The sequence below is a fragment of the Leptinotarsa decemlineata genome, unplaced genomic scaffold (genome assembly GCF_025532065.1).
Source record: "Leptinotarsa decemlineata unplaced genomic scaffold, Ldec_3_MD MMD2_tig00078340_RagTag_RagTag, whole genome shotgun sequence".
Classification (NCBI taxonomy): domain Eukaryota; kingdom Metazoa; phylum Arthropoda; class Insecta; order Coleoptera; family Chrysomelidae; genus Leptinotarsa; species Leptinotarsa decemlineata.
In genome coordinates this window covers 144856-170634 of record NW_027412723.1, presented here as the reverse complement: position 1 = coordinate 170634, position 25779 = coordinate 144856, and the positions used below count along the sequence as shown (strand labels likewise).

At 36.5% G+C, this 25779-nt stretch overlaps 1 protein-coding gene across 1 annotated transcript in view; it reads left to right on the top strand.

Moving 5' to 3' along the window:
- Nucleotides 1-23023: 23023 nt before the first annotated feature.
- LOC111508914 (prostatic acid phosphatase) overlaps nt 23024-25779 on the top strand; it is a 22728-nt gene continuing 19972 nt past the window's right edge. The window contains exons 1-2 of the mRNA XM_023164552.2: nt 23024-23180; nt 23283-23381. Coding sequence (XP_023020320.2) covers nt 23100-23180; nt 23283-23381 — 180 coding nt within the window. The 5' untranslated portion in view covers nt 23024-23099. The remainder of the gene's footprint in view (nt 23181-23282; nt 23382-25779) is intronic.

Below are 25779 nucleotides of genomic sequence, written 5' to 3'. Positions count from 1 at the left end.
TTTTCCTTCTAGAGAAACAAGTACATAAACTGAAATATTTCGTTACAACCAGTTGGTTATTATTTTGCCACTGTTCAGAAAATAATAACAAGTCACAAAGTAATTCCCGTTCTGTTATCACATCTAACTGAACAATCTTATTGCCCAGGCACTAAATATTCTGATTACAAATTTATTATTTCTATGAGATACATGTTGTTCGGTACTTTTTACATTGATACAGAACTCGTCACTATCAGGTTTATTTAATTCCTCAGAGATACTGGGAAAGTCGCGGGTATAAAAAATTGCTATTTTTCCTACTAACTTCTGTTTTATTACTATCAGATACACCAGAAAGGGCTATAGTGTTGTTCATCCCAGTATCAGAATAGATTCCTGGTTCGTTTGAAATTTGACTGGGTTCTTTGTTCAAGTTGTTCGGGGTCAGTACTGCTTGGTGTTGATTGGTTGATTTAGTGAGGTCTTGTGGACCATTTACTTTTTCATCCATTTTGGTGAATTGATCAATAATCAATCAATAATCAATGAGCGCTTCACTTAGGAAATATATTCCGGTTTTGTTCAGAACATCACTATTTCTGTAAAAGTTTGTCAATTTCGGGTGACTATTGCATTCAAACAGTTTTATTGTCGATCTGTATCTATGTAGCTTTTGTTTCAGGTTTAAATTATTCTCATATATTGATTTATTACTATTTTGTTTGTTATGGATGTATGGCTGAGTGATCATAATGATATTTACATTTTTTATGATATCAACAAACATTTTCAACGTTTCAATATTTTTATTCTATAACCAGATAATTGATATGTCGTTTTTCGTGAAGTTTTTTGAACTCGCCATTGCAGTTTTGAGAATTTCATCTACTGTCTGTTTTTCCGTTAATCAGCTGTCGCCCCCATACGAACGACAACTCTCAGAAGTTCAGAAATTTGTGCGAGCTGAGGACTAACGAGGTATCACCTTTTATCGTGTGATTCCCAACATTAGTTTTCAGAAAATATTCTACAGATAGGTGTTCTTGATTCTTGAGTCTCGAAGCTACATTTTTTCCATAGTAATTGGAGATAAACATTATTTTATTTTCATTTTTCATTTCATTATCATCATTATGTACTGTCACATGGTTTTCATATTCCCTTCTTTCCATTGGCGTATAATATATTTTTTTATTTTCTTTGTTAACACTACTTATTTGCATTTCCATAGGAACATCTCCGCCACTGGCTTGTTCCCTGGTCTGTGCAATTGATTTGTGGATTCATAACTCACTTTAAGGTTTGTTTGAGTTTCCATATCAGTGGTTTTTGTTTGCTTTACTTCATCACGTACTTTTTTTTTGCAGTTCCTGTAGTGTATTCATTTCAGATTCGATTTCTACTGCTTGTTGAATGTAAAATTCTCTTTCTTTCTTCAACTTTTCAATATGCCTGTTTTTCAATTCACCTTAGTCTTCCAGGTCACTCATTGTTTTTTCTAATATACTCATCTGTTCTTCTAGTTCGTTGAACTTATATTTATTACAATAGATGATTTTGTTATCTTCCACTATAGAAACCTATAGTTATAGTTCATTTTTAGAGACCACTGCGACAATGTTGTACAAGCCATTCCAACCGTACTTCAATTGTTCATTGAACATCAATACATTTTGAAAAATGAGAGTACGTGAAGGAGACCAGTTACGATACAGTGGCTACAGAAGACGTAGTAAAAAAAAGTGTAGATGCAAATGACGGTCGAATATTTTTCTTAGACTCTTCAGGTGGAACTGGTAAAACCTTCATTCTTAATTTACTTTTGGCGAAAGTAAGAAGTACTCACGGCATTGCCCTGGCTGTTGCGTCGTCCGCCATAGCTGCTCCTTACTCGAAGGTGGTCGAACTGCTCATGCTACTTTCAAGTTACCACTCAATTTAATCACTGCCGAGACTCCCATTTACAACATCTCCAAAGAAAGTAATTTTGCTGAAGTTTTAAAGAGTACAAAAATAATCATGTGGGACGAAACAACGATGGCTCATGAAGGTCACTAAGGGATATAAGGGGTAATACAAAATGAATGGGTGGCGTAACAGTTTTACTGGCAGGAGACTTTCGGGGAACCAGAGCTGACGAAGTGAAGTCGTGCATTGAGAAATCTAATTTGTGGCCCCAGGTTGATATTCTTATGCTCTCTAAAAATATGAGGGCACATTTGGGCAGGGATGAGTCGGCTGATAGATTTTCAGATCTCCTTCTTAAAATCGGTAATGTTGATTTTCCATCGTTTGATGGAATGATAACCATCCCGGAAGAATTGTGCCCAGTTGTTACTATGGTTCAAGGATTGCTGTCTGAAATTCATCCAGACATTATTCATATGAATGACAACCCTATTGAATGGTTATGTGAGCGTGCCATACTTATTCCAAAGAACGATCAAACAGCAGCTAACAACGATATCCTGCTCATGTCGTTTGAGGGCGAAGAAAAGGTCTAAACTTCGATTGATACTGTGGTTAATCATATCCTCATCATATTTAGCGTGTCCAGGCACTTACGCTACGTGATTTACAGCCACGTATCGAATTTGCTCCATGACTTCAGAAAAAAGTCGAAAATTATCCGCAAATTTTATTGAAAATCCTTTTCAAAGATGGGGCTAATTTTTTAAGAAATTGTATCATGAACTTCTAAAACAACTACATCTGGGCGGAAGATAACCCACATGCGATAACGCAAACTCATTTTCAACACCTTATGGAAGATGTTCCCATTCGTCTCCGAAATCACTCTTGGTTTATGTACGATGAAGCTCCTGCTCATTTTAGTGGGATAGCAAGAAGTTTTTCAGACGCAGCATATTCCCAACGATATATAGGAAGAGGGGGCACTGAGCATTGGCCCCTGAGTTCACCGGACCTCAATCCCGTCAATTTTTCCTTTTGGGGACACTTTAAATCACTAGTTCATGCTAGTTTGATAAAAGTTTGATAAAAATAACTAAAATTGCAAAAAACTCATGACATAAGCCTATCATGTTGTTGTTTATTTTGACGAGATCCAACACATACTTAGTTTTTGTAATGTTCTCAGCAACTTCATTTAGCGCCCTAGGAGATAAGTAATATGCATCGATATAGAAAATAGTAAATATCTCGAAAACGATCACCTCCAGCGTTGTTGAGGAAATCTACCTTTTTTACTTGGAGAAGGTGTGAGAATTAGGTTTTTTCATGAAAATTACCAAAAGTTTACTGTCAAAAAAGTTAGGCAATTTGAAATAAATAATGAGAGCGTACGCAGCGCCCTCTAGATGTTACATGAAAATTAATACGAAATTATTATTTCCCACGTCAAAAAAACCCCGGGTACCAAATTTCGTGCGAATAACTTATTTTTTGCAAGAGGTATTTTCAAAAAGCGGACAAAAAAATTCAATTTCAACACCCCGTATCTCCGAAACGAAGCATTCTCGTACACAAGTTTATATAGACTTTTTTTCTTAAAATTATCTCAGGAATACGTCACTTGAATATTTTAACGTACTTATGGTACACCCTGTATACATTTTTTTTCGAATGTTGGTTCTCATTACGGACTTCAATGATAGTGAAATTTGATAACACTATAATAACTCTATTATTGTCATTATTATTAGGGATTATCATCATTATGAAAGGCATTCAAGAAGTTTGTCCAATAATTTCAGTATAAATGACTGATCTCGAAGCCCTCACGAAATCATATCTGATTTTCTCAGGTTTCCATGTGAAGGTGGCCACAATCAGTTTTCGAAATTTGATAATACATCTCAGTGTTAAACTTCCTATCACAATGAAAAAAAGTTTTTGAAGTAAAAACTCCTGTATTTTTTGAAGTATCAATGGTTAAATGCCGTCTGGTCCCGGTGGTTGAAATCTTCAATACTGCCACTCTACCAACTGCCACTCCTTCGTGGACGATGTTCAGGACCCCGGACCTAGTTTTCTGATTTCTGAACCGGCAAAGTTTTCCATGAGAGTTTTTATAGAGTATCTCCTTCTTTTTTGCGTAGTTTCCGGTAATTGTTCTCAAATTATTTATTGAGACCTGAGACTCATTTGAAAGGAGAGTCTGGTATGTACTTGGGATCTTTTGATCTCCTTGCATTGCCATTTCCATGAATTCTTATTAGGTTCCACTCAGTTAGGGACTTTCCAAATTGATACTATACTTTTTATTTTTTTAGATTTTTGAATATGATTTTCAGTTCATTGTCTCAATGGTGCCAGATCTTCATATAACTAAATAAAGAACAATGTTCTTGTACGTGAAGATGATAGCTGCCAGCAAGCTGTCCTTTTTTTCCGATACTTTGATGAAGATCCATAGTAATTTCAAAAACTACACCTCAAGATTTGATCTCCACAAACTTTATTTGAGAAATATATCACAACATGTTTCGCTAGCATACTAGCTTTATCAAGTGATTTATACATATACTACAGGTAACCATAATCGAGACTACCTTCAAAAAATTACCTAAAGCTCTACCTAAGGTACCTGATCAATTATGATCACGCGTATTTTGTGGATATCTTCAATTTATGGATCAGAGTGTAAAATAACTGTTTTACGTGATATCAATCAATCCAACAACTTTGAAAGTTCAAGTGCCACCTTGATATTGTCAAGCTGCGTTACTTGAGTTGTATTCAGCACTCGTGGTGAATGAAATGGTGGAATTTATTGGATCTCTTTATTATTTCTTTATCAAGAGTGCTATAGATCGAGACATGTTCACAAATAACTGCACTTGGAAAAGGGGTACGAATTATCATACAGGGGATAATATATATGCATTTTGCTCAATACTCATGAGGTCTCAGCTATTTATCAGGACTGCCTTATAGACTTTCAATTAGTTTTCCGGGGGGATATAGGTCGACGTGTGAGACCAACTCATTCAATAATGAATTTGTGAATAACTTGATAACCTAACATTTGACACATTCTATTTCCGTACGAAGTTATTTATGAAAGTAGGACCCATTATTTCGTCTGCTACTTTTCTTCGTGTTCCGTCAAAGGTAACGTGTTTGGGAAAATGGAATTGAGGAAAAAATTTTTTGCTATGATTCATCTGTTTGTTTTTCTGAATTCAAATCTATCTATACTAATATGAATTTGAAAATTCGTGAGAATGGATGTATGTATGTATGTTTGTGGCTTTTTCACGCCTAAACGACTGAAAGGGTTCAAGAAAACTACATAAATACAGCTCATGCATTGGAATAATATATAGGCTACAATCAACAAAAGTTTTGTGTAATCTTGATAATAATATAACGATAAGTATCAGGTAACTCAGAAAAAATCTTGCTACCTGGGGGCTATCTTGGCGTACGCTGCCTATAACGTTGGAGTTATATGAAGATGATATAGAGTAGGTTTGTTTCATCTTGAATAGTTCTGAATTAAATACTTCAGTAGCATATATCTACCTCTAATGTGGTAGGCACTATATGCAGAATACTGAGCCATAAATATAATTAAATTAGATACTTCTTTTACAATACACATTTCAGAATATCTGTTGAAATCTTATAAGAATTGATACAATTGTCGTTTAAAGTATTTAATATAGATATACTTTGTCTTTTACTCTGTGTAATATGGACAAATCGTTTGAAAGTTATCGCGATAAAATTAACTTGACAGTAGGAGATTTGAGCCGGTTCTAAGCCTCCCCCACCACTATGACGTATTAATTGCTTTTTTGTTGTTTAGTGGAGTCAAGGCGATGTGACCTTGAAGTGTCTGGTGCAGGAATCGTTCAGAATTTTTTTTTCATATGAAATTTTGTTTGTGTGCGTGACATAGTGACGTAGTTACATTTGCTTGGTGTATGTGAATGCACGGTACAGGGTTTACATCCTTCAGTTATGTTTATGAAACATGACCTTGAACATGGAATTCAACTTTGAGATTAGGGAACTAGATTGCATACATGGTAAAGTCCTTCATGTGTACTCTGTACCTGTTTGTACGGAATAACCACACGTCTGCATACGACGAAGATCCATCGACTGATGAGCGGTCCTTCTTCACCAGTTTGGACGGTACTCATCGTAACAGAGAGCCTACACGTCTGCACACCGTGATGTTTCAACGACCACTGTTTGCTTGTATCGCCTTCTGTCAACACATCGAGTTGGAATTGGTGGTGGTGGTGGGGGAGCGCCTGTGTTCGACGCATCGAGTTGGCTTCGACCTTGATCGACCTTGATCTACGTCACACCATTAACGTACGTCACAAGGTAATAAGGATAAGGTGACTTTGAAGTAGTGTTTTGGGTTTGACTTTGAATGACTTTCATTCACACTTTATATTTTTACAGCTATTTCGAACAATGTTCAAAGTCGCATAACCTTGGGGGTTGACCTTGAGATTTTTAGTCTGTCTCGGTCACATTAACATTGAAATGACCTCTACATACGTCACATGATGTCGACAAGGTGACTTTGGAGAAGTGTTTTGTATTCAAATTTGAATAACCTTCACCTACGTCACACCCTTGAACCACGTCACACTGAGAGTAGTGTGACGTACCACGACCACAATCGAATCATATAAAAGACAAGTTGTGATCGTGAATGTCGTCATTCAGTACATGAGAGCGCATCGAAATTAATTCCGAGAAAATCGCAGTTGTAGCTTGAATTTCGCTTTTCTTCTGACCGGATTACGGCTAAAAATATACATTTTTCATTATATAACTTATCTATATTGAATTTTATAAGAAAAATAGTTATGACAAAAGTTGTATGAAATTAAATTCTCAACAATTTTGATTCCTATAACTTTTTTTTTCATAAAATCGATATTTTTAGAGAAAGGGTGGGGGTGAAATTTCGTCATTGTATTATCACGTTTATTTTTGACTTCACGAGAAACTTTGTGATGAACAAAGTTGTATAAAATTGAATTACCTACAATTTCGACCCCATCATAGGTTCGATATTTGTATCGATTCAAATCTGAAATAAGTAAGGGGTGAAATCTTATAATGGAATTATCTCATTCATTTTCAATTTCACAAGAAAAATCACAAAGATCAAAGTTGTATGAAATGAAATGAAAGACGAAGAAATTTTTTCCATATTGTTTATTCCAAGATTACAAACTGCTTCTTCTAACCTTCCAATATCTACCAAACTAATTTGAATGTTTATCTGTCGTCATCGTCTCAGAATTGAAATTTAAGGAAATAAATGTTGATTATGTCACCATGTCGTCAACTCCCTTCTTGATCCGCTCCTGGAGATCCTTCACACAGTTGCTAATGTGGGCGACTTCCAGCCGGTACTGTTTCGTTGAATCACCCTCATTGACTCCTCATTGACTCCGACGATGTCCTGACTTCCCCTTTCAATGTTGGTTTCCACCTCTGACAGTTCAGCCAGCAAACAACTTTTCCGTTCGATTGGTTGTTCCTGTCGAACCACAAATCGTCGCTTGCGTGTGGCAATCTCTCATCGCTGTCCCGGATCACTAGTAGCTTCGTCTTCCTCTCTCGGCATATTCTGCCGAGTTCGAGCACGTCGTTGACTAAGTTGTAGCTCCTCTGCGGTGTCGGTAAGTCTATCTTGCTACCAGAGGGTGGGAAGGATGTTGCCCCCTGAACAGTTGGCACAGGCATCGGTGGCGGAGGTACTATGGATCCGGCTTTTGGTAGATTATGCGGTCCGGTTGTGGTCTCTAAAGATATCATGGTTGGGGGCATCGGTGGCTGAGGTACTATGGATCCGGCTTTTGGTAAGTTATGCGGCCCGGTTGTGGTCTCTGAAGATGTCATGGCTGAGGTACTATGGATCCAGCTTTTGGTAGGTTATGCGTCCCAGTTGTGGTCTCTGAAGATGTCATGGTGGTGGGCATCGGTGGCTGAGGTACTATGGATCCAGTTTTTGGTAGGTTATGCGGCCAGGTTGTGGTCTCTGAAGATGTCGTGGTGGTGGTTGGCTCAATGTTTAATGCAGTGGATGGCATCTGCGATGCCGTCGTATTGACCGTCTCGGACTTTGAGACGGTGGTATCCAACGTAGAAGGGGCTCGCCACAGGGTCGAGGTCATCGGCGGCTGCCGATAAGGATTCCTCTCATCCCATATTTTCATATATTTCCGCAGCTCCGACTGCTTTGATTTCACCTTCGGATATTTACCTAACCTTTCTCAGATTAACCGGTATCAGTGAAAACAGACATACTCCAAACTGGAAATTCACAGAATAATTAGAATGGAATATAATAATAGACATTGATAATATATCTGAAGAATGGTTGGTTGGGTAACAGGATCCATTTTTTCCCAAAGAAACAATTGTTTTCTTGCCAACGTTTCGAATTCAATTAAATTCTTCTTCAGGGCTTTGTAACAATGTAGTTTCATAAACATACCTCTCACTAATACTTATACGATAAGTATCGTTTCTATTACTTACTGAAAAGTAGTTTCTTCGTGTTGATATAACTATTTTGAAAAAACATTAGACATATTAGATACATTTAAAAAATTAAATGAAAAATAATTGCAACAACTTCGATAGAACACTAACGCAAAGGGACATGAATTCATAGACTCCAATTACTTTTGTAATAATGGAACTATTTACAAACAAATTTTTCGACTTAGTAATGGGTAATTGTATATCAACCATTTGTGCCGATTTGGTCATGGCAGAACTACAAAAACAAAAACAAACTCCCCAAGACATGCAATCTAATATAGTGTACAAATTGAACTGTGGAAGGTGTCATAAATGCTATGTTGGTCAAACTGGACGGTATCATAAAACACGAGTTTCAGAACGCATGAGAGACTGAGAAACTGAATATAAGCAAAAACTTCACAGCCCTGATTGAACATGAAAAAGAATATGCACACATTTTTGATTTTGAACATCCAGCTGTCCTAGATGTTCAATCATATTTATCAAAAAGACTCTTGAGCAAAACACACACACACATACAACCCATCCATATATGAACCTTCATGCATCAGATACTTTAAAGGGGAAGAGGGGGGCTTAGAACCGGCTCAAGTCTCCTACGAGAGATTTTTGAATTATTTTTCAAAACATAACTTCCACAGTAAAATCAATATTATAAGGAATTTGAAATCTAGAGCAATTACCATTTCCAATTCTGATTTCCATAACAAAAATCTCAAATTGATTGGGAATTACCTACTACAAATAATTTTTCTAAAGCCCTCATCAGAAAAATAATGACAGAAAGAAGTTTCTCTTCCCAAAATACTGAGGTGAAACCCAAATATCACAAAATGTCATTTATAGAAAATTTATCTGATAAACTTGGAATGATACTCATTACCAATCAAATTAAAGTAGCCTTCTTAAATGAAAGTACAGTTGGAAAGCATTTTTTCTCAAATGGAACAAATAAAAAACACCCCAAGACCTGCAATCTAACGTAGTGTACAAATTGAACTGTGGAAGCTGTCACAAATGACATGTTGGTCAAACTGGACGATATCATAAAACACGAGTTTTGAGGGCACCCGGCGATTTTGAAAAAATTTTTAGTTACGTAACTATCGATGCGTAGATTACGAATCCGAAAGAAAAAAGCGGCGCTCTCATTTATTTACAAAAGTTACGTCCTTTCAAAGTTCAGAAAAGGGCAACTTTTCATCCTTCTTTTTCATAAGATGAAGTACCTAAAAGCACAAGCATATATTCAGTAGGTCACCTTTACACCTTATTCTTCCTTAATTAACACTTTTCAATTCAACAATCAATATTTTTCTTATGAAAACTTAATTTGAAATTGAATACTTGCATCAGTCATACCAACTATGTCATTACCTCAAAAACGTAAAATATAGAGATATGTAACCAAAAAAGCAGCTCCGTACATGTTTTAACATTTTTATTGGAAAAATGTTGATTGTTGAAGTGAAAAGTGTAAAGGAAGGAGAAATAAGGTGTAAAGGTGGCTTAGTGAATAAATGCTTGTGTTTTAAAATAGTTTATATGGTTAATGAATATTACTGGAGTTTTTTCCCAACACCAAATCGTTATTTTTACACCTCGACACGTGTTTCGATCACCAAGGGATCATCTTCAAGAGGAAGATAAAACTAGAAACTACTTGAAACTAAAGCTATTTATGCTATTCAGGTACATCATACAGGTAGGTAATCAGTAATACCACCCATACAAGTGTACCACCCTAAATGAATTTTACAAGAAACCGTTAGTAGCAGACACTAACGGTTTCTCGAGGGGTATTGAAGATGACATAATTAGGAAAAAGAAGTTTAGGTTGAGAATGAACGAAATCTCGACTTTCAGAAAGGACAAAAACCAAGATTAATACATCTCAGTTCCATACCACCAATATACGAAGAACTTTGGAAAGATTTTCAAGGAACTAGGTATGAAGGTGGTTTTTAAAACAAGTCATACACTGCAGAGCCTTTTGGGAAATCCAAAAGACAAAGTCGAGAATTCGGAAAAGTCTGGAATTTACGAAATTGAATTTAAGGACTGCGATGCAAAATATTATGGACGACCAAAAAGATATATTCAAGTGAGATATAAGGAACACAAAGCACACTCGAAATATGAAAGACCTGAAAAATCAGCAGTCGTCCATCATATTTTGCAACAAAACCATTCCATAGACTTCAGTTCTTTAAGATTAGTTAAACAAGTTAACAACAACAGGCAACTAGATGCCTATGAATAACGATAACGGACCAATACCAAATATCATACTATATAGCTTGTTGGAATAATATTGTTGGGTTTACTGATTACTACAAAAAGACACATTGTAAATATATTTAGATATGCAATATTGTGAAACTAATTTCATATAGCTGATATTTGTTTTATATATAGCTGTAACATCGAAACATACATAAGGACATAGTGTAAAATAATAGAAAGGCCAATTGTAAAATTAATTTAGGGTGGTACACTTGTATGGGTGGTATTACTGATCACCTACCTGTATGATGTACCTGAATAGCATAAATAGCTTTAGTTTTGAGTAGTTTCTAGTTTTATCTTCCTCTTGAATATGAATACTGAATAAATGCTTGTGCTTTTAAGTAGTTTATCTTATGAAAAAGAAGGATGAAAAGATTCCCTTTTCTGAACTTTGAAAGAACGTAACTTTGTAAATAAATGAGAGCGCCGCTTTTTTCTTTCGGATTCGTAATCTACGCGTCGAGATACGTAAGTACACTTAAAATTTTTTCAAAATCGCCGGGTGCCGTCAAAACGAATATTCAGTTTCTTAGAGTCTCTCATGTGTTCTGAAACTCGTGTTGAATGATATCGTCCAGTTTGACCAACATATCATTTGTTACAGCTTCCATAGTTCAATTTGTACACTACGTTACATTGCAGGTCTTGGGATGTTTTTTATTTGTTTTATTTAAGAAAAAATGCTTTCCAACTGTACTTTCATTTAAGAAGGCTACTTTAATTCGATTGGTAATGACTATCATTCCAAGTTTATCAGATAAATTTTCTATAAATGACATTTTGTGATATTTGGGTTTCACCTCAGTATTTTGGGAAGAGGAACTTCTTTCTGTCATTATTTTTCTAATGAGGGCTTTAGAAAAATTATTTGTGGTAGGTAATTCTCAATCGATTTGAGATTTTTGTTATGGAAATCAGAATTGGAAATGGTAATTGTTCTAGATTTCAAATTCCTTATAATATTGATTTTACTGTGGAAGTTATGTTTTGAAAAATGATTCAAAAATCCCTCGTAGGAGATTTGAGCCGGTCCTAAGCCCCCCCTCCTTTGAAGTATCTGACGCATGATGGTTCATATATGGATGTGTTGTATGTGTGTGTGTGTGTGTTTTGCTCAAGAGTATTTTTGATAAACATGGTTGAACATCTAGAACAGCTGGATGTTCAAAATCAAAAATGTGTGCATATTCTTTTTCATGTTCAATCAGGGCTGTGGAGTTTTTGCTCATATTCAGTTTCTCAGAGTCTCTCATGCGTTCTGAAACTCGTGTTTTATGATACCGTCCAGTTTGACCAACAATAGCATTTATGACACCTTTCACAGTTCAATTTGTACACTACATTAGATTGCATGTCTTGGGGTGTTTTTTTTTTGTTTGTTAACTTTTATGCATATATTTTGTAGTTCTGCCATTACCAAATCTGCACAATTACCCATTATCAACTCGAATTTTTTTTTGTAAATAGTTCCATTGTAACAAAAGTGATTGGAGTCTATACATTCATGTCCCTTTGCGTTGGTGTTCTATCGAAGTTGTTGCAAGTATTTTTCATTTTATTTTTTAAATGTATCTAATATGTCTAATGTTTTTTCAAAATAGTTATATCAACACGAAGAAACTACTTTTCAGTAAGTAATAGAAACGATACTTATCGTATAAGTATTAGTGGGAGGTATGTTTATGAAACTACATTGTTACAAAGCCTTGAAGAAGAATTCAATTGAATTCGAAACGTTGGCAAGAAAACAATTGTTTCTTTGGGAAAAAATGGATCCTGTTACCCAACCAACCATTCTTCAGATATATTAGCAATGTCTATTATTATATACCATTCTAATTATTCTGTGAATTTCCAGTTTGGAGTATGTCTCTTTTCACTGATACCGGTAAATCTGAGAAGGGTAAGGTGAATATCCTGCAAGACGTGGTGTTGTTGCAGGGATCAGAGCTAACAGAGAATATCGTGGACTTCCTAACGGAATTCCATGTAGAACTCCCACTCAGCCCCCTTCCTGGAGAACCTCTGATGGTGACGACTCCAAGACCTGGATGTAGCAGAATGGAGGATGTTCGTTCAACCACTCCCTCTTCTTAATCGAGCAGCACCAACAAAGACGCGGAGAAGGGTTCGAAGAGGGCCAACAAGAGAGAGGCAGCGAGCGGTAGCGGTAATGAGTTTGCTGCCCCCCAATCGACTAAGTCGACTAAGTCCGCCGCTGAGTCGAAGCAGGTGGAGCCGAATGTGACATCAAAGCAGTCGGAGCTGCAGAAAAATATGAAAATATGGGATGAGAGGAATCCTTATCGGCAGCCGCCGATGACCTCAACCCTGTGGCGAGCTCCTTCTACGTTGGATTCCACCGTTTCAAAGTCCGAGACGGTCAATACAAAAAATCAGCCACCGACGGCATCGCAGATGCCATCCACTGCATTAAACATTGAGTCAACCACCGCCACGATATCTTCAGAGACCACAACCGGGCCGCATAACCTACCAAAAGCTGGGTCCGTAGTACCTCAGCCACCGATGCCCACCACCATGACATCTTCAGAGACCACAACTGGGACGCATAACCTACCAAAAGCTGGATTCATAGTACTTCAGCCACCGATGCCCACCAGCATGACATTTTTAGAGACCACAACCGGGCCACATAACTTACCAAAAACCGGATCCATAGTACCTCAGCCACCGATGCCCACCACCATGATATCTTTAGAGACCACAACCGGACCGCATAATCTACAAAAACCCGGATCCATAGTACCTCCGCCACCGATGCCTGTGCCAACTGTTCAGGGGGCAACTTCCGTCCCATCCTCTGGTAGCAAGATGGACTTACCGACACCGCAGAGGAGCTGCAACTTAGTCAACGACGTGCTCGAACTCGGCAGAATATGCCGAGAGAGGAAGACGAAGCTACTAGTGATCCGGGACAGCGATGAGAGATTGGCAGAGATTGCCACACGCAAGCCACGATTTGTGGTTCGACAGGAACAACTAGTCGAACGGAAAAGTTGTTTGCTGGCTGAACTGTCAGAGGTGGAAACCAACATTGAAAGGGGAAGTCAGGACATCGTCGGAGTCAATGAGGAGTACCGTGTGATTCAACGAAACAGTACCGGCCGGAAGTCGCCCATATTAGCAACTGTGTGAAGGATCTCCAGAAGCGGATTAAGAAGGGAATTGACGACATGGTGACATAATCAACATTTATTTCCCTAAATTTCAATTCGAAGACGATGACGACAGATAAACATTCAAATTAGTTTGGTAGATATTGGAAGGTTAGAAGAAGCAGTTTGTAATCTTGGAATAAACAATGTGGAAAAAAAATTCTTCGTCTTTCATTTCATTTCACACAACTTTGATCATTGTGATTTTTCTTGTGAAATTGAAAATAAATGAGATATAATAATAATAATAATAATAATGAATTTCACTAGTTCGGACTTCCATTGTCTATTATATAAAATGATTTGAAATCCCTGAAACAAGTAAAAAAGAATAATTAAAAAAAAAAAGAATAGTTGAAAATAACAATTATATTAAGCAACAATAAACCTGAAATGAAATGATAGTAAAATAACCTACAAGTAAAAATATAATAATTGAATAAATAAAAATCAAAGGAATGCAAAAAGAAAATAATAAAAATAAAAAAGTGTAGAGATTCCAAGTCACGTTAGTTCACGACGTTTCGATTGTTGGTATCTACAATCGTCTTCGGGTGATGACTGGACTGATTCCTCCGAGAGATGACTATTTTATAGGTCGTTGAAATACTTTCACTTTCTCTACTTTCCATTTTCCGCTTCACTGCTTCCGTGAGAGATGACCGATTTGGCGGGAGTTGGTCATTTCTCGTTTGATGATGGGTTTCCATATGTTTCGTATATCTACGCTGGCCTGGCTGAATACGTTGTTGGACAACATGTATGCGGCTTCCTTAAATTTTCTCCTGAACCAATGTTCCTCTCTGTGCAAGATCTCAGCTTGGGACCACTCGATGTTGTGTTGATGGGTCCAAACATGGTCTGCTATTCCTGATTTGCTGGTTTCTCCTCGCTGTGTGTGCTTCTTGTGCTCGGCAATGCGAATATTCAATGGCCTCTTAGTTTCACCAATATAGGATTTTCCGCACTCACAGGGTATCCGGTAAATGCAATTCTTGGAATCGCAGTCTGCGTTTGGGGGCCTGGTTTTTGTGAGGCTGCTACGGATAGTGTTACCGGATCTAAAACAGGTTCTAATGTTGTACTTGGAACCAATTCTTCTTATCCTCTCCGATAATCCTCTGATGTAGGGAAGTGCAAGCACTGGTTGTGACGGCTTCTCTTCCTTGCGAGGCTCCTGCTGTCTTTTGGCCAAAGTCTTTTCTACCATCGCTTTGGAGTATCCATTCCGCTGAAGATCACTTTTGATGATGTCTAGTTCCTTCTCGAGACCTTCCTTTGTATTACAAAGCCCAAAAGCACGGTCTAATAGAGTCTTGATGATTCCTCTTTTTGTCGATTGATGGTGGTTGGATTCGTGGTTCAGATACTGTCCCGTATGAGTGGGTTTTCGGTATACAGATGTTTCCCACTTAGTGTCGGTCCTCTTCACCAAAACGTCTAAGAATGGCAATTCATTATGGATTTCCTTCTCCATTGTGAAAGTGATGGAAGGTCTCACGCTGTTGATGTGTTTCAGAAAGGCGTCTAGTTCAGTATTCCCATGGTTCCATATTATGAAGGTGTCGTCAACATATCTCAACCAGACTCGAGGTTTCTTGTGGGCTTCTTCAATGGCCAGAGTTTCAAACCACTCCATATATATGTTGGCTATGTTCGGATAGCTATCCGAAGACGGGAACCTGAAAGAGAGAACGAATCTACCTATAGAAGTAATTATGGAATTACTAGGATGCTGTGTACGAAACTGTTATTTCCAACTGAAGGACGAATTCTTTACACAAGATGAGGGACTGCCAATGGGATCGCCACTTTCACCAGTCATAGCCAACATATATATGGAGTGGTTTGAAACTCTGGCCATTGAAGAAGCCCACAAGAAACCTCGAGTCTGGTTGAGATATGTTGACGACACCTTCATAATATGGAACCATGGGAATACTGAACTAGACGCCTTTCTGAAACACATCAACAGCGTGAGACCTTCCATCACTTTCACAATGGAGAAGGAAATCCATAATGAATTGCCATTCTTAGACGTTTTGGTGAAGAGGACCGACACTAAGTGGGAAACATCTGTATACCGAAAACCCACTCATACGGGACAGTATCTGAACCACGAATCCAACCACCATCAATCGACAAAAAGAGGAATCATCAAGACTCTATTAGACCGTGCTTTTGGGCTTTGTAATACAAAGGAAGGTCTCGAGAAGGAACTAGACATCATCAAAAGTGATCTTCAGCGGAATGGATACTCCAAAGCGATGGTAGAAAAGACTTTGGCCAAAAGACAGCAGGAGCCTCGCAAGGAAGAGAAGCCGTCACAACCAGTGCTTGCACTTCCCTACATCAGAGGATTATCGGAGAGGATAAGAAGAATTGGTTCCAAGTACAACATTAGAACCTGTTTTAGATCCGGTAACACTATCCGTAGCAGCCTCACAAAAACCAGGCCCCCAAACGCAGACTGCGATTCCAAGAATTGCATTTACCGGATACCCTGTGAGTGCGGAAAATCCTATATTGGTGAAACTAAGAGGCCATTGAATATTCGCATTGCCGAGCACAAGAAGCACACACAGCGAGGAGAAACCAGCAAATCAGGAATAGCAGACCATGTTTGGACCCATCAACACAACATCGAGTGGTCCCAAGCTGAGATCTTGCACAGAGAGGAACATTGGTTCAGGAGAAAATTTAAGGAAGCCGCATACATGTTGTCCAACAACGTATTCAGCCAGGCCAGCGTAGATATACGAAACATATGGAAACCCATCATCAAACGAGAAATGACCAACTCCCGCCAAATCGGTCATCTCTCACGGAAGCAGTGAAGCGGAAAATGGAAAGTAGAGAAAGTGAAAGTATTTCAACGACCTATAAAATAGTCATCTCTCGGAGGAATCAGTCCAGTCATCACCCGAAGACGATTGTAGATACCAACAATCGAAACGTCGTGAACTAACGTGACTTGGAATCTCTACACTTTTTATTTTTATTATTTTCTTTTTGCATTCCTTTGATTTTTATTTATTCAATTATTATATTTTTACTTGTAGGTTATTTTACTATCATTTCATTTCAGGTTTATTGTTGCTTAATATAATTGTTATTTTCAACTATTCTTTTTTTTTTAATTATTCTTTTTTACTTGTTTCAGGGATTTCAAATCATTTTATATAATAGACAATGGAAGTCCGAACTAGTGAAATTCATCACGAAACATTGTCAATCACCTTCAAACAAATAATAATAATATTTTATTCACCATTCACGATTCATAGTGTATATATGGTAAGTCAATCAATAATCAGAATTAATACTAGGTATAAATTTAAAAATGTTAATATTTATACAAGACGTTACTAAAAAGAAAAAAAAAGAAATAAATTTATACATACATATAAACACATACACAATCGAAATATATAAAAACGTATACAGATCTAGTTCATATTTTATTTTTCAGAAGTTATCGTCTAAAAATTCTTGGAAACTATAGTAGCATTTCTCTAATAGCAAGTCTTCAACTTTCTTTTGAAATATGATGTTACTTCCAGTCCGTTTGAGTGATTCTGGTAGTTTATTGTAATATATGATTGCATTGTAATCCGGAGACCTCTCATAGAATGTCGTTCTATGTTTAGGAATTTTCAATAAGTTGCCGTGTCTGGTGTTATATTCATGTTTCTCAGAATTACACGAATAACTATCTATATTCTGTTTGGCAAAGATAATACATCGAAAAATGTACACAGCAGGCACCGTAAGAATTTTATTTTCTTTAAAGATAGATCGACAACTGTCTTGATAATCCAAGTTAAAAATCAGTCTTACTAAACGCTTTTGGGAAACAAACACTCTCAAGAATTCTCTTGCTCGACCCCATGCCAATATATTCATATTAATATGTGCATATGCCATAGCATAGTAAATGCTTAGCAAGCCTGCTATATTCAAGGTTGATTTCATTTGTTTAATAGCGAAATAGGCTTTATTTAGTTTTGAACATACACTTTCAATGTGTCTACTCCAATTTATACTCTCATCTAAATGAGTGCCTAAAAATTTAGTTTCCATGGAGGATTTGATGTCGTCAATTACAAAAAGTTCGTTGGGTAACAATTTTCGGTGAAAAAATTTGATTATTACCGATTTGGACGTGTTTAGAATTAACTTATTTCTCTGACACCAGGATGAAAATTGATTTACAACCATTTCCAGTTTAACTGCAAGCTGTTCTGCATCCTGATCGGATATTGTTATCGTTGTGTCGTCGGCAAACATGGTAACATGAACGTTTTCTAAATATTGTGGAAGATCATTTACATAAAGAAGAAACAGCAGTGGCCCAAGAACTGAACCCTGTGGTACCCCAAGTTTCACAGCCTGACTGTGTGAAATTGAATTATTGCATCTCACTATCATGGTTCTATCTGTCATATATGATTGTATCCACTTTATTATACTGGCTGGAAGTCCTAGAGGCGCCAATTTATCTATTAAAGTTTCAATACACACTGTATCAAAGGCTCTTGACAAGTCGAAAAATAATGATAGGACATATTTGTTGCGGTCAATCTCTTTATATATATATATAATTAAGCAAGTGACACGAGGCTGTTTCAATCGACCTGTTTTGCCTGAAACCATGCTGAGAAGTACTTACTAATTTATTCTTTTCTAAGTGATAAATCACTCTTGTAGACACTATTTTTTCAAACAATTTCGATAAAGAACTGAGAAGAGAAATTTGCCTGTAGTTGTCAACTACTTTTAGGTCACCTTTTTTGTGCAGAGGAATTACCAATGCTTTTTTAAATTCATCTGGAAAGAACCCTTGTATAAGTGATTGATTCATTAGGTATATAAATGGTTTTAGTATTAAGTCAATGATATTTTTTATAACTATAATCGATAATTCATCATAGCCTGAAGATGTCTTATTTTTCATTCTATTAAGACAATCCACTACTTCATATTCTGTGATAGGGTAAGATGGGTATGGATAATTGATGGTGACATTTTCTACTCTAGTACAGGGTAGAGACATATTCTGACCAAAATGATTTAACATTGCGGAATCTGATGCATTAGCGAAATGCTCAGCAAAAGTTAATGCAACTTTGTGTGAGTCAGAGATAACGGTATCCTTCTGCTGAAGAATGATTTTTTCTTTCCACCTTTTTTTTTATACCTAATTCATTATTAATAATTTTCCAGGTTTCTTTAGTTTTATTTGCGGATTTATTTATTTTCGACGAATAATGGTCTGTTTTTGCCTTTTTAACTTTTTCTTTGTGTTCTTTAACTTTTGCCTTGTATCCGTCCTTTAGAATGGAATTGGTTTCATGAGAGTGTGATAAAATCCAAAACATATCCTTCAACTCTTTACTTTCTTTAGTTATTTCATTTGTTACCCAACGTTTTGTGTTATTACCATTGTTTCTTATATGTACATGTTTACTTGGACATGATATATCATAATACCATAGTAATGTCTGAATGAAATATTGGAAAGCTTCATTAAGAAGTAGATGATATACAGGCAACCAGTCTTCAAAAGTCAGTCTTGTTCTTAGTTCCTTAATATTGTCAGGATAAAGTGTACGCCTCATAACTGAATGTCTGCTACACACTTCTTCTTTTTTGTCAATGTTTTCCGTCCTATCGTATATTAAAATATGGGCAAGATGATCAGCAATATTTGGTTGAACTATATTACATTTAAAACTTGGTTTTGGGAGATTTGTCACCATGTAGTCGATAGAGGTTGCACTGGTGTGACCGTGTCTATTGGTGAAAATTCTAGTATCTTCTTTGGCATTTTCCCATAATTGATATGAGTTCAAAATATCTATTAGCAATTTTGTGTTCATACTCGATTTTTGACAGTCTATGTTAAAGTCTCCGCAGAGAACAACAAAATCAGACCTACTAGTAGCTATATCAAGTGCCTGTGTTAACACATTGATAAAAATATTGGAATTACCATTTGGTGGTCTATATGCGGTTATAACAGAAATGGTACAGTCTTTCATTTTGTAACGTATGGCACATATTTCAATTTCACATTCTATGGACAGATTAGCGATGGCCCTAATCACAGTTTCATTGTGTTCTGCCTTTATGAGTATGAGAGAACCACCACGAATTTTATTATTTCTTGAATAGATAGCTGCTATTCTATAGTTTCCATAGAAAGTATTATTAAAACAATCTGAGTGTTCTCTGGTAATCCAGTGTTCTGATACACATAAAATATCAATTTGGTTAATATGAACAAATAGTTCAATTGAAGTGTAATTATTTAGAAAACCCTGGACATTTACATGACAAATACTAATTTTTTTATTTATTATTTCTATGTCTGTCATTTTTTTCACGCCATGATGTTTGACTGAATTTATGGGGGCAATGGAGCTCTTTCTCGTTCTCGCATTTTGTGGAGGCGTATTGGAGACAAAAAATTTTGCCCATCCTCAGTAGGGTTTTCAAGTCTGTTAGGTTCCACTTCAAACTGCTGAGCAGAATCTTCTATAACATTTCTGATTGAAGGTGGTGGTGTATTTAGGAAACCAAGAAAGTTTTCTTTGATATGTTTCACGACAGATTTCCCGAGAAACCATTTCCCCAATTTTGTAATATGGTACCCATTTTTATGATAATTTGCCTTTCTTAGTATGGAATTGCAGTCTATCACATGTTTTAGTTTCATTTCGGTGTGCAAATCCTTATATAATATCAAATTACTTTTGTATATTTCTGATATTTTCATAGAAAAATTGTAGCAATATGGTTGAGTCAATATAAGAGCGTTTGTATGTTCAAGTTGTCTAATATATGTGCTGATGAGGTCTTTATGTGGAGTTTCAGTCCATAGTACAACTGTATCACGTTTAGTAAAATATTTGGTGTTTTGAAGAGCTGTACTCACCAATTCATTATTATCCGCATTTGATTTGACGAAAGCTTGTATATTGAACAATTTTGTTTGGCTAAGAATGCACTCTGAAAGCCCTCTTCCATGACAGCCAGATATTTCCATTATAAGATTTCACCCCCTACTTATTTCAGATTTAAATCGATACAAATATCGAACTCAATAGACTTCTTCAAAGTCATCTTGTCGACATCATGTGACGTATGTAGAGGTCATTTCAAAGTCAAAATAATCACATGAATCAATGAATGTCGTGAAAATATGGGAAGTGAATGAAAATCATTCAAGGTTAAATCCAAAACATTATCTCAAAGTCACATTGACCGTATCACCTTCTGACATAGTTTAAGGGTGTGAAGTAGATAAAGCTCGTTCAACGTCGAACTCAAAAGACTTCTTCAAAGTCACCTTGTCGACATCATGTGACGTATGTAGAGGTCATTTCAATGTTAATGTGACCGAGACAGACTAAAAATCTCAAGGTCAACCCCCAAGGTTATGCGACTTTGAACATTGTTCGAAATAGCTGTGAAAATATAAAGTGTGAATGAAAGTCATTTAAAGTCAAACCCAAAACACTACATCAAAGTCACCTTATCCTTATCACCTTGTGACGTACGTTAAGGGTGTGACGTAGATCAAGGTCGATCAAGGTCGAAGCCAACTCGATGCGTCGAACACAGGCGCTCCCCCACCACCACCACCAATTCCAACTCGATGTGTTGACAGAAGGCGATACAAGCAAACAGTCGTCGTTGAAACTTCACGGAGTGCAGACGTGTAAGCTCTCTGTCTCGATGGGTACCGTCCAAACTGGTGAAGAAGGACCGCTCATCAGTCGATGGATCTTCGTCGTATGCAGACGTGTGGTACAAACAGGTACAGAGTACACATGAAGAACAATATCAAACCCTGACTTTACAATGTATGCAATCTAGTTCCCTAATCTCAAAGTTGAATTCCATGTTCAAGGTCATGTTTCATGAACATAACTGAAGTATATAAACCCTGTACCGTGCATTTCCATACACCAAGCAAATGTAATTACGTCACTATGTCACACACACACACACACACACACACACACACACACACACAAAATTTCATATGAAAAAAAAATTCTGAACGATCCCTGCACCGGACACTTCAAGGTCACATCGCCTTGATGTTACTAAACAATAAAAAAAGGAATTAATACGTCATAGTGGTGGGGGAGGCCCAGAACCGAAAAATAAATTCTGAACGATCCATACACCAGACACTTCAAGGTCACATCGCCTTGACTTCACTAAACAACAACAACAAAAAAGCAATTAATATGCCATAGTGGTGGGGGGAGGCTTAGAACCGGCTCAAATCTCCTACTGTTGACGCCACGCAGTTAACCATTAATTGTAACGTCTTCTGTAAGACGACGGAGGACGATGCGCGGGGATAGCGGAGCGGTCATCGCTGATAATCCGGCGGGCAGATGCGTGAGGGCAGACGTCGTTGACGATTGTATTAGTTTTGTGAATTTATTTATAGGTAACATAATTCGATTCTCGATGCTATTCATTACTCATTGCAGCTGGCATATTTGAAAGTAATGAAAATATAAATTATTAGCTGTTGCCTGCCCACTCTTATATTAACGTACCTACAGCCGAAGCTACTGAACCTAGAGTCTAGAAATATGCAGGTAGGTTCTTTGTATGGCGTAATTGAGTATCAAGAAAAGGAATAAGGGGTTTCCTTCCCCAAGAAGAAAATATGGGTTCAAAGAAGAATTTCGTCAATTTTGAAGTTGGAAGCCTGAAGTTTTGGGTTGATGAAAATACTGTAACTATTTGTTTGAAATGGCCTATCACGAAACTCAATGTGAGAAACTCAATTTTACCCGGGTGAAGAAGCCACGGGCAACAACTGGTCTTGGAAAATTGTTTTCAATAGATTCATCTTACGCCAGAGGTATATTTTCCACTAATCCTTTTACAACAATTTTATGGTTTCAAAAACATTTTACAAATTAAGCGAAAGTACCTAATCCTATTGATGATATTTGGGAAAGTAATCAAAAAATCTTTTTTGATCACTGCCAGTTTATGAATATATCCTCATAATTATAATCCATTTTATATGACTCCACTCTGATTGTTGAAAGATATAAATGTAACGTAGTTACCAAAATTAGTAGTAGGGTCGGTGAATTGAATTCAACAGAAATCATGCTGGTTGAGATTCTAGTTTTTCTCGTGACTCTTTCCACACCAATTTCTGCAACATCAACTCTAATTTCTGTAGTACAGGTGAAGTTGGAACGTAATCAATACAAACCCGTTGCTTTTTAAAAATTGAATTGAAGCAAAGTAAAGTATCTTTGTCTTACTGACATTTTTACTTGTTCACAGGTATTTCGTCATGGTCAGAGAACTTCAGTAGATCACTATACTAACGACCCCTACTCGAGTTCAGAATACTGGCCAGTGGGTCCAGGACAATTAACGAACGTGAGTGTTGAAGAGTGCACGATGATTTGTTCATTCTGCTCAGAAATATAATCCTTCAATGTATTTCAGTAACACTTCATCGAAAAATTTTCACTAATCAGTTTTCAAAGTCAAACGAAAGGTAGGATTCAATCTCTACAACGATAAATCACGACTGAGATTGCTCTTCAATCAAACCGCAAAAAATATAATTATTCTACTATCAACTTTCAACAGTAATTACACTCTATCATTACACATTTTCTCGTATGAAGGTGGACAGTAGAAGGCCCAAAAGTAGTACTATCATTAAGAATTTTTTCAAAAAATATTGAAAATGAAAATTTATTTTTTGAATTGAATGTTTTCAGATAATACTATCTGAAAGTAGATATTTCAACAAAAAAAGATCCACCGTTAATTTTGAATGAAAAATTTCAGCACACTTGTGCATAGATTTCATGGAGATGAATATATATAAATGAATGAGTAATTCCTATTACGGTCATTCCCAATTTGATTTGTATATAAGAACCACCGGTAGACATCTGTCGGGCATTATTAGTGCGGTATTAGGCGGTTTTCGATTGAAGACAATATGTGAAGAGTGGAATACACAAATTAGCTTGCCAAGTTTTCAAGTCGGCGTTGGTGATTTGACTAATCTTCACAACCGACAACTGAAACTCTCCTGGAATACCATCGGAAAACGAATCCACATGTTTCTAGCTCAAACAAGTGTGACATATCTAAATTGTGATGTCGTTTCACTTCTGAATAGCTCAAAAAAAATAATATGATTTCATGAAGGGTAATATGTACCTACCTAACTATAATCGTACTCGAGTTTTTGATTTTTTTTATAAAAATGCTATTGGAAACTAAATGAAATGGAAATGTATAGAAATTATCCCTTTGAATTCTGACCAAGCATAAAAAGGGTTTTGAGCTATTGCCTTTGATGAAACCCGTTTCACAATATTGAACAGAATATTCATAAATCATTGTCACTTTTTTATAATTTCGGACAAAGACAACTTTGTTATTTCAAATAGAACACTATGTTATTTTTTGATCTGAACAAAATAGAATTCAAATATCTTTTATTTCATTTTGGGGTTTTCCATACCTAACCAAAATAGTTTCTCGGATATTATTGGCTTTTTAAAGTTTTTTCTTTGAATCAATATATCTTTGAAACAGCATTTATTCGATTAGCACACAAAATTCTCATTGACAGTTGTTATACATCACTTCATCGAAAATATATACTGTTCACTAAAATGGAGTTATCATTGACATTCATATTCTAACATCATATTGAATACAAAGATCCCCTCTCTGTATGAAAGACTGATTAACATTGGATAATATTTGAGACGTCACTCTTCGGAAAGCAGCCCTTATTCCCCCCTCAATATTTTCCAGAGTGATTGAAGAAGTGTCGTAAACCTCATTCTTCAAGTATTCCCATAGGAATGAATTCAGGCAAGTCAGATCTGGTGATCTCGCTGGCCAATTTTGTGGTCTTCTCGTACCAATTCATCTATCCGGAATGCACATATTCAAAAATTGTCTGAATGTTAAATGTGCCAGAGCTCCATCCAGTTAGTTGTAACCACATCCGTTGTCTGATATTTAGTGGCACATTCTCCAGAAGCTCAAGCAAATCATGTTGTAAAAATTGTAAAATATTCACCTTTCAAATTCACATAAAAAAAGTATGATCATATAACTTGGGTATCTATTATTCTTCCCCACACGTTAACAGATCATCTATTTTTGTGATCCAAAGTGCTGAAAAAATGAGGATTCACATCACTATAATGATGATAGTTGTGTCTGTTCACTAAGCCACTGTTATAAAGAGTAGATTCATCAGGAAATGAAATGGAATCCAATATTCATCCTCACTAAACCCATAAAGAGAACTCGATTCATGGATGGAAGTCTATTTCATATAATTCGTGGTTCATCTGAATACCGTACGGGTGAAATTCGTATTTATTTATTACCCTAGAAATGCTCCGTCTGATTATCCCTGTATCTTTCTCGATCTAACGTTTACTCGCACGAGGGTTTTCTGTGATTGATCTCATAATAAGAAATTCATTTTCCTCATTTCCAATTATGAGTTTTTGCCTTTTCATAAGCTACATTTTCATTCGTAAGAAGTTCATGCAGCAATTATTTGAAAACTAACTTTTTTGGATGATTCCTGTCTGGTTATTTTTGGGCATACACCCTTGACGCCAGAAGGCAATTTTCCAAATATTCGCCAATGCATTGAAATAAGAACTACTATTCGAAAAAACCAATATCTGAAAAACTATTTGGGTTAGGTATAGGGAACCCTGAAATGAAATGGAAAATAATTGAATGTCATATTGTTTAGACCAAAAAATACAAGATGTTCTAT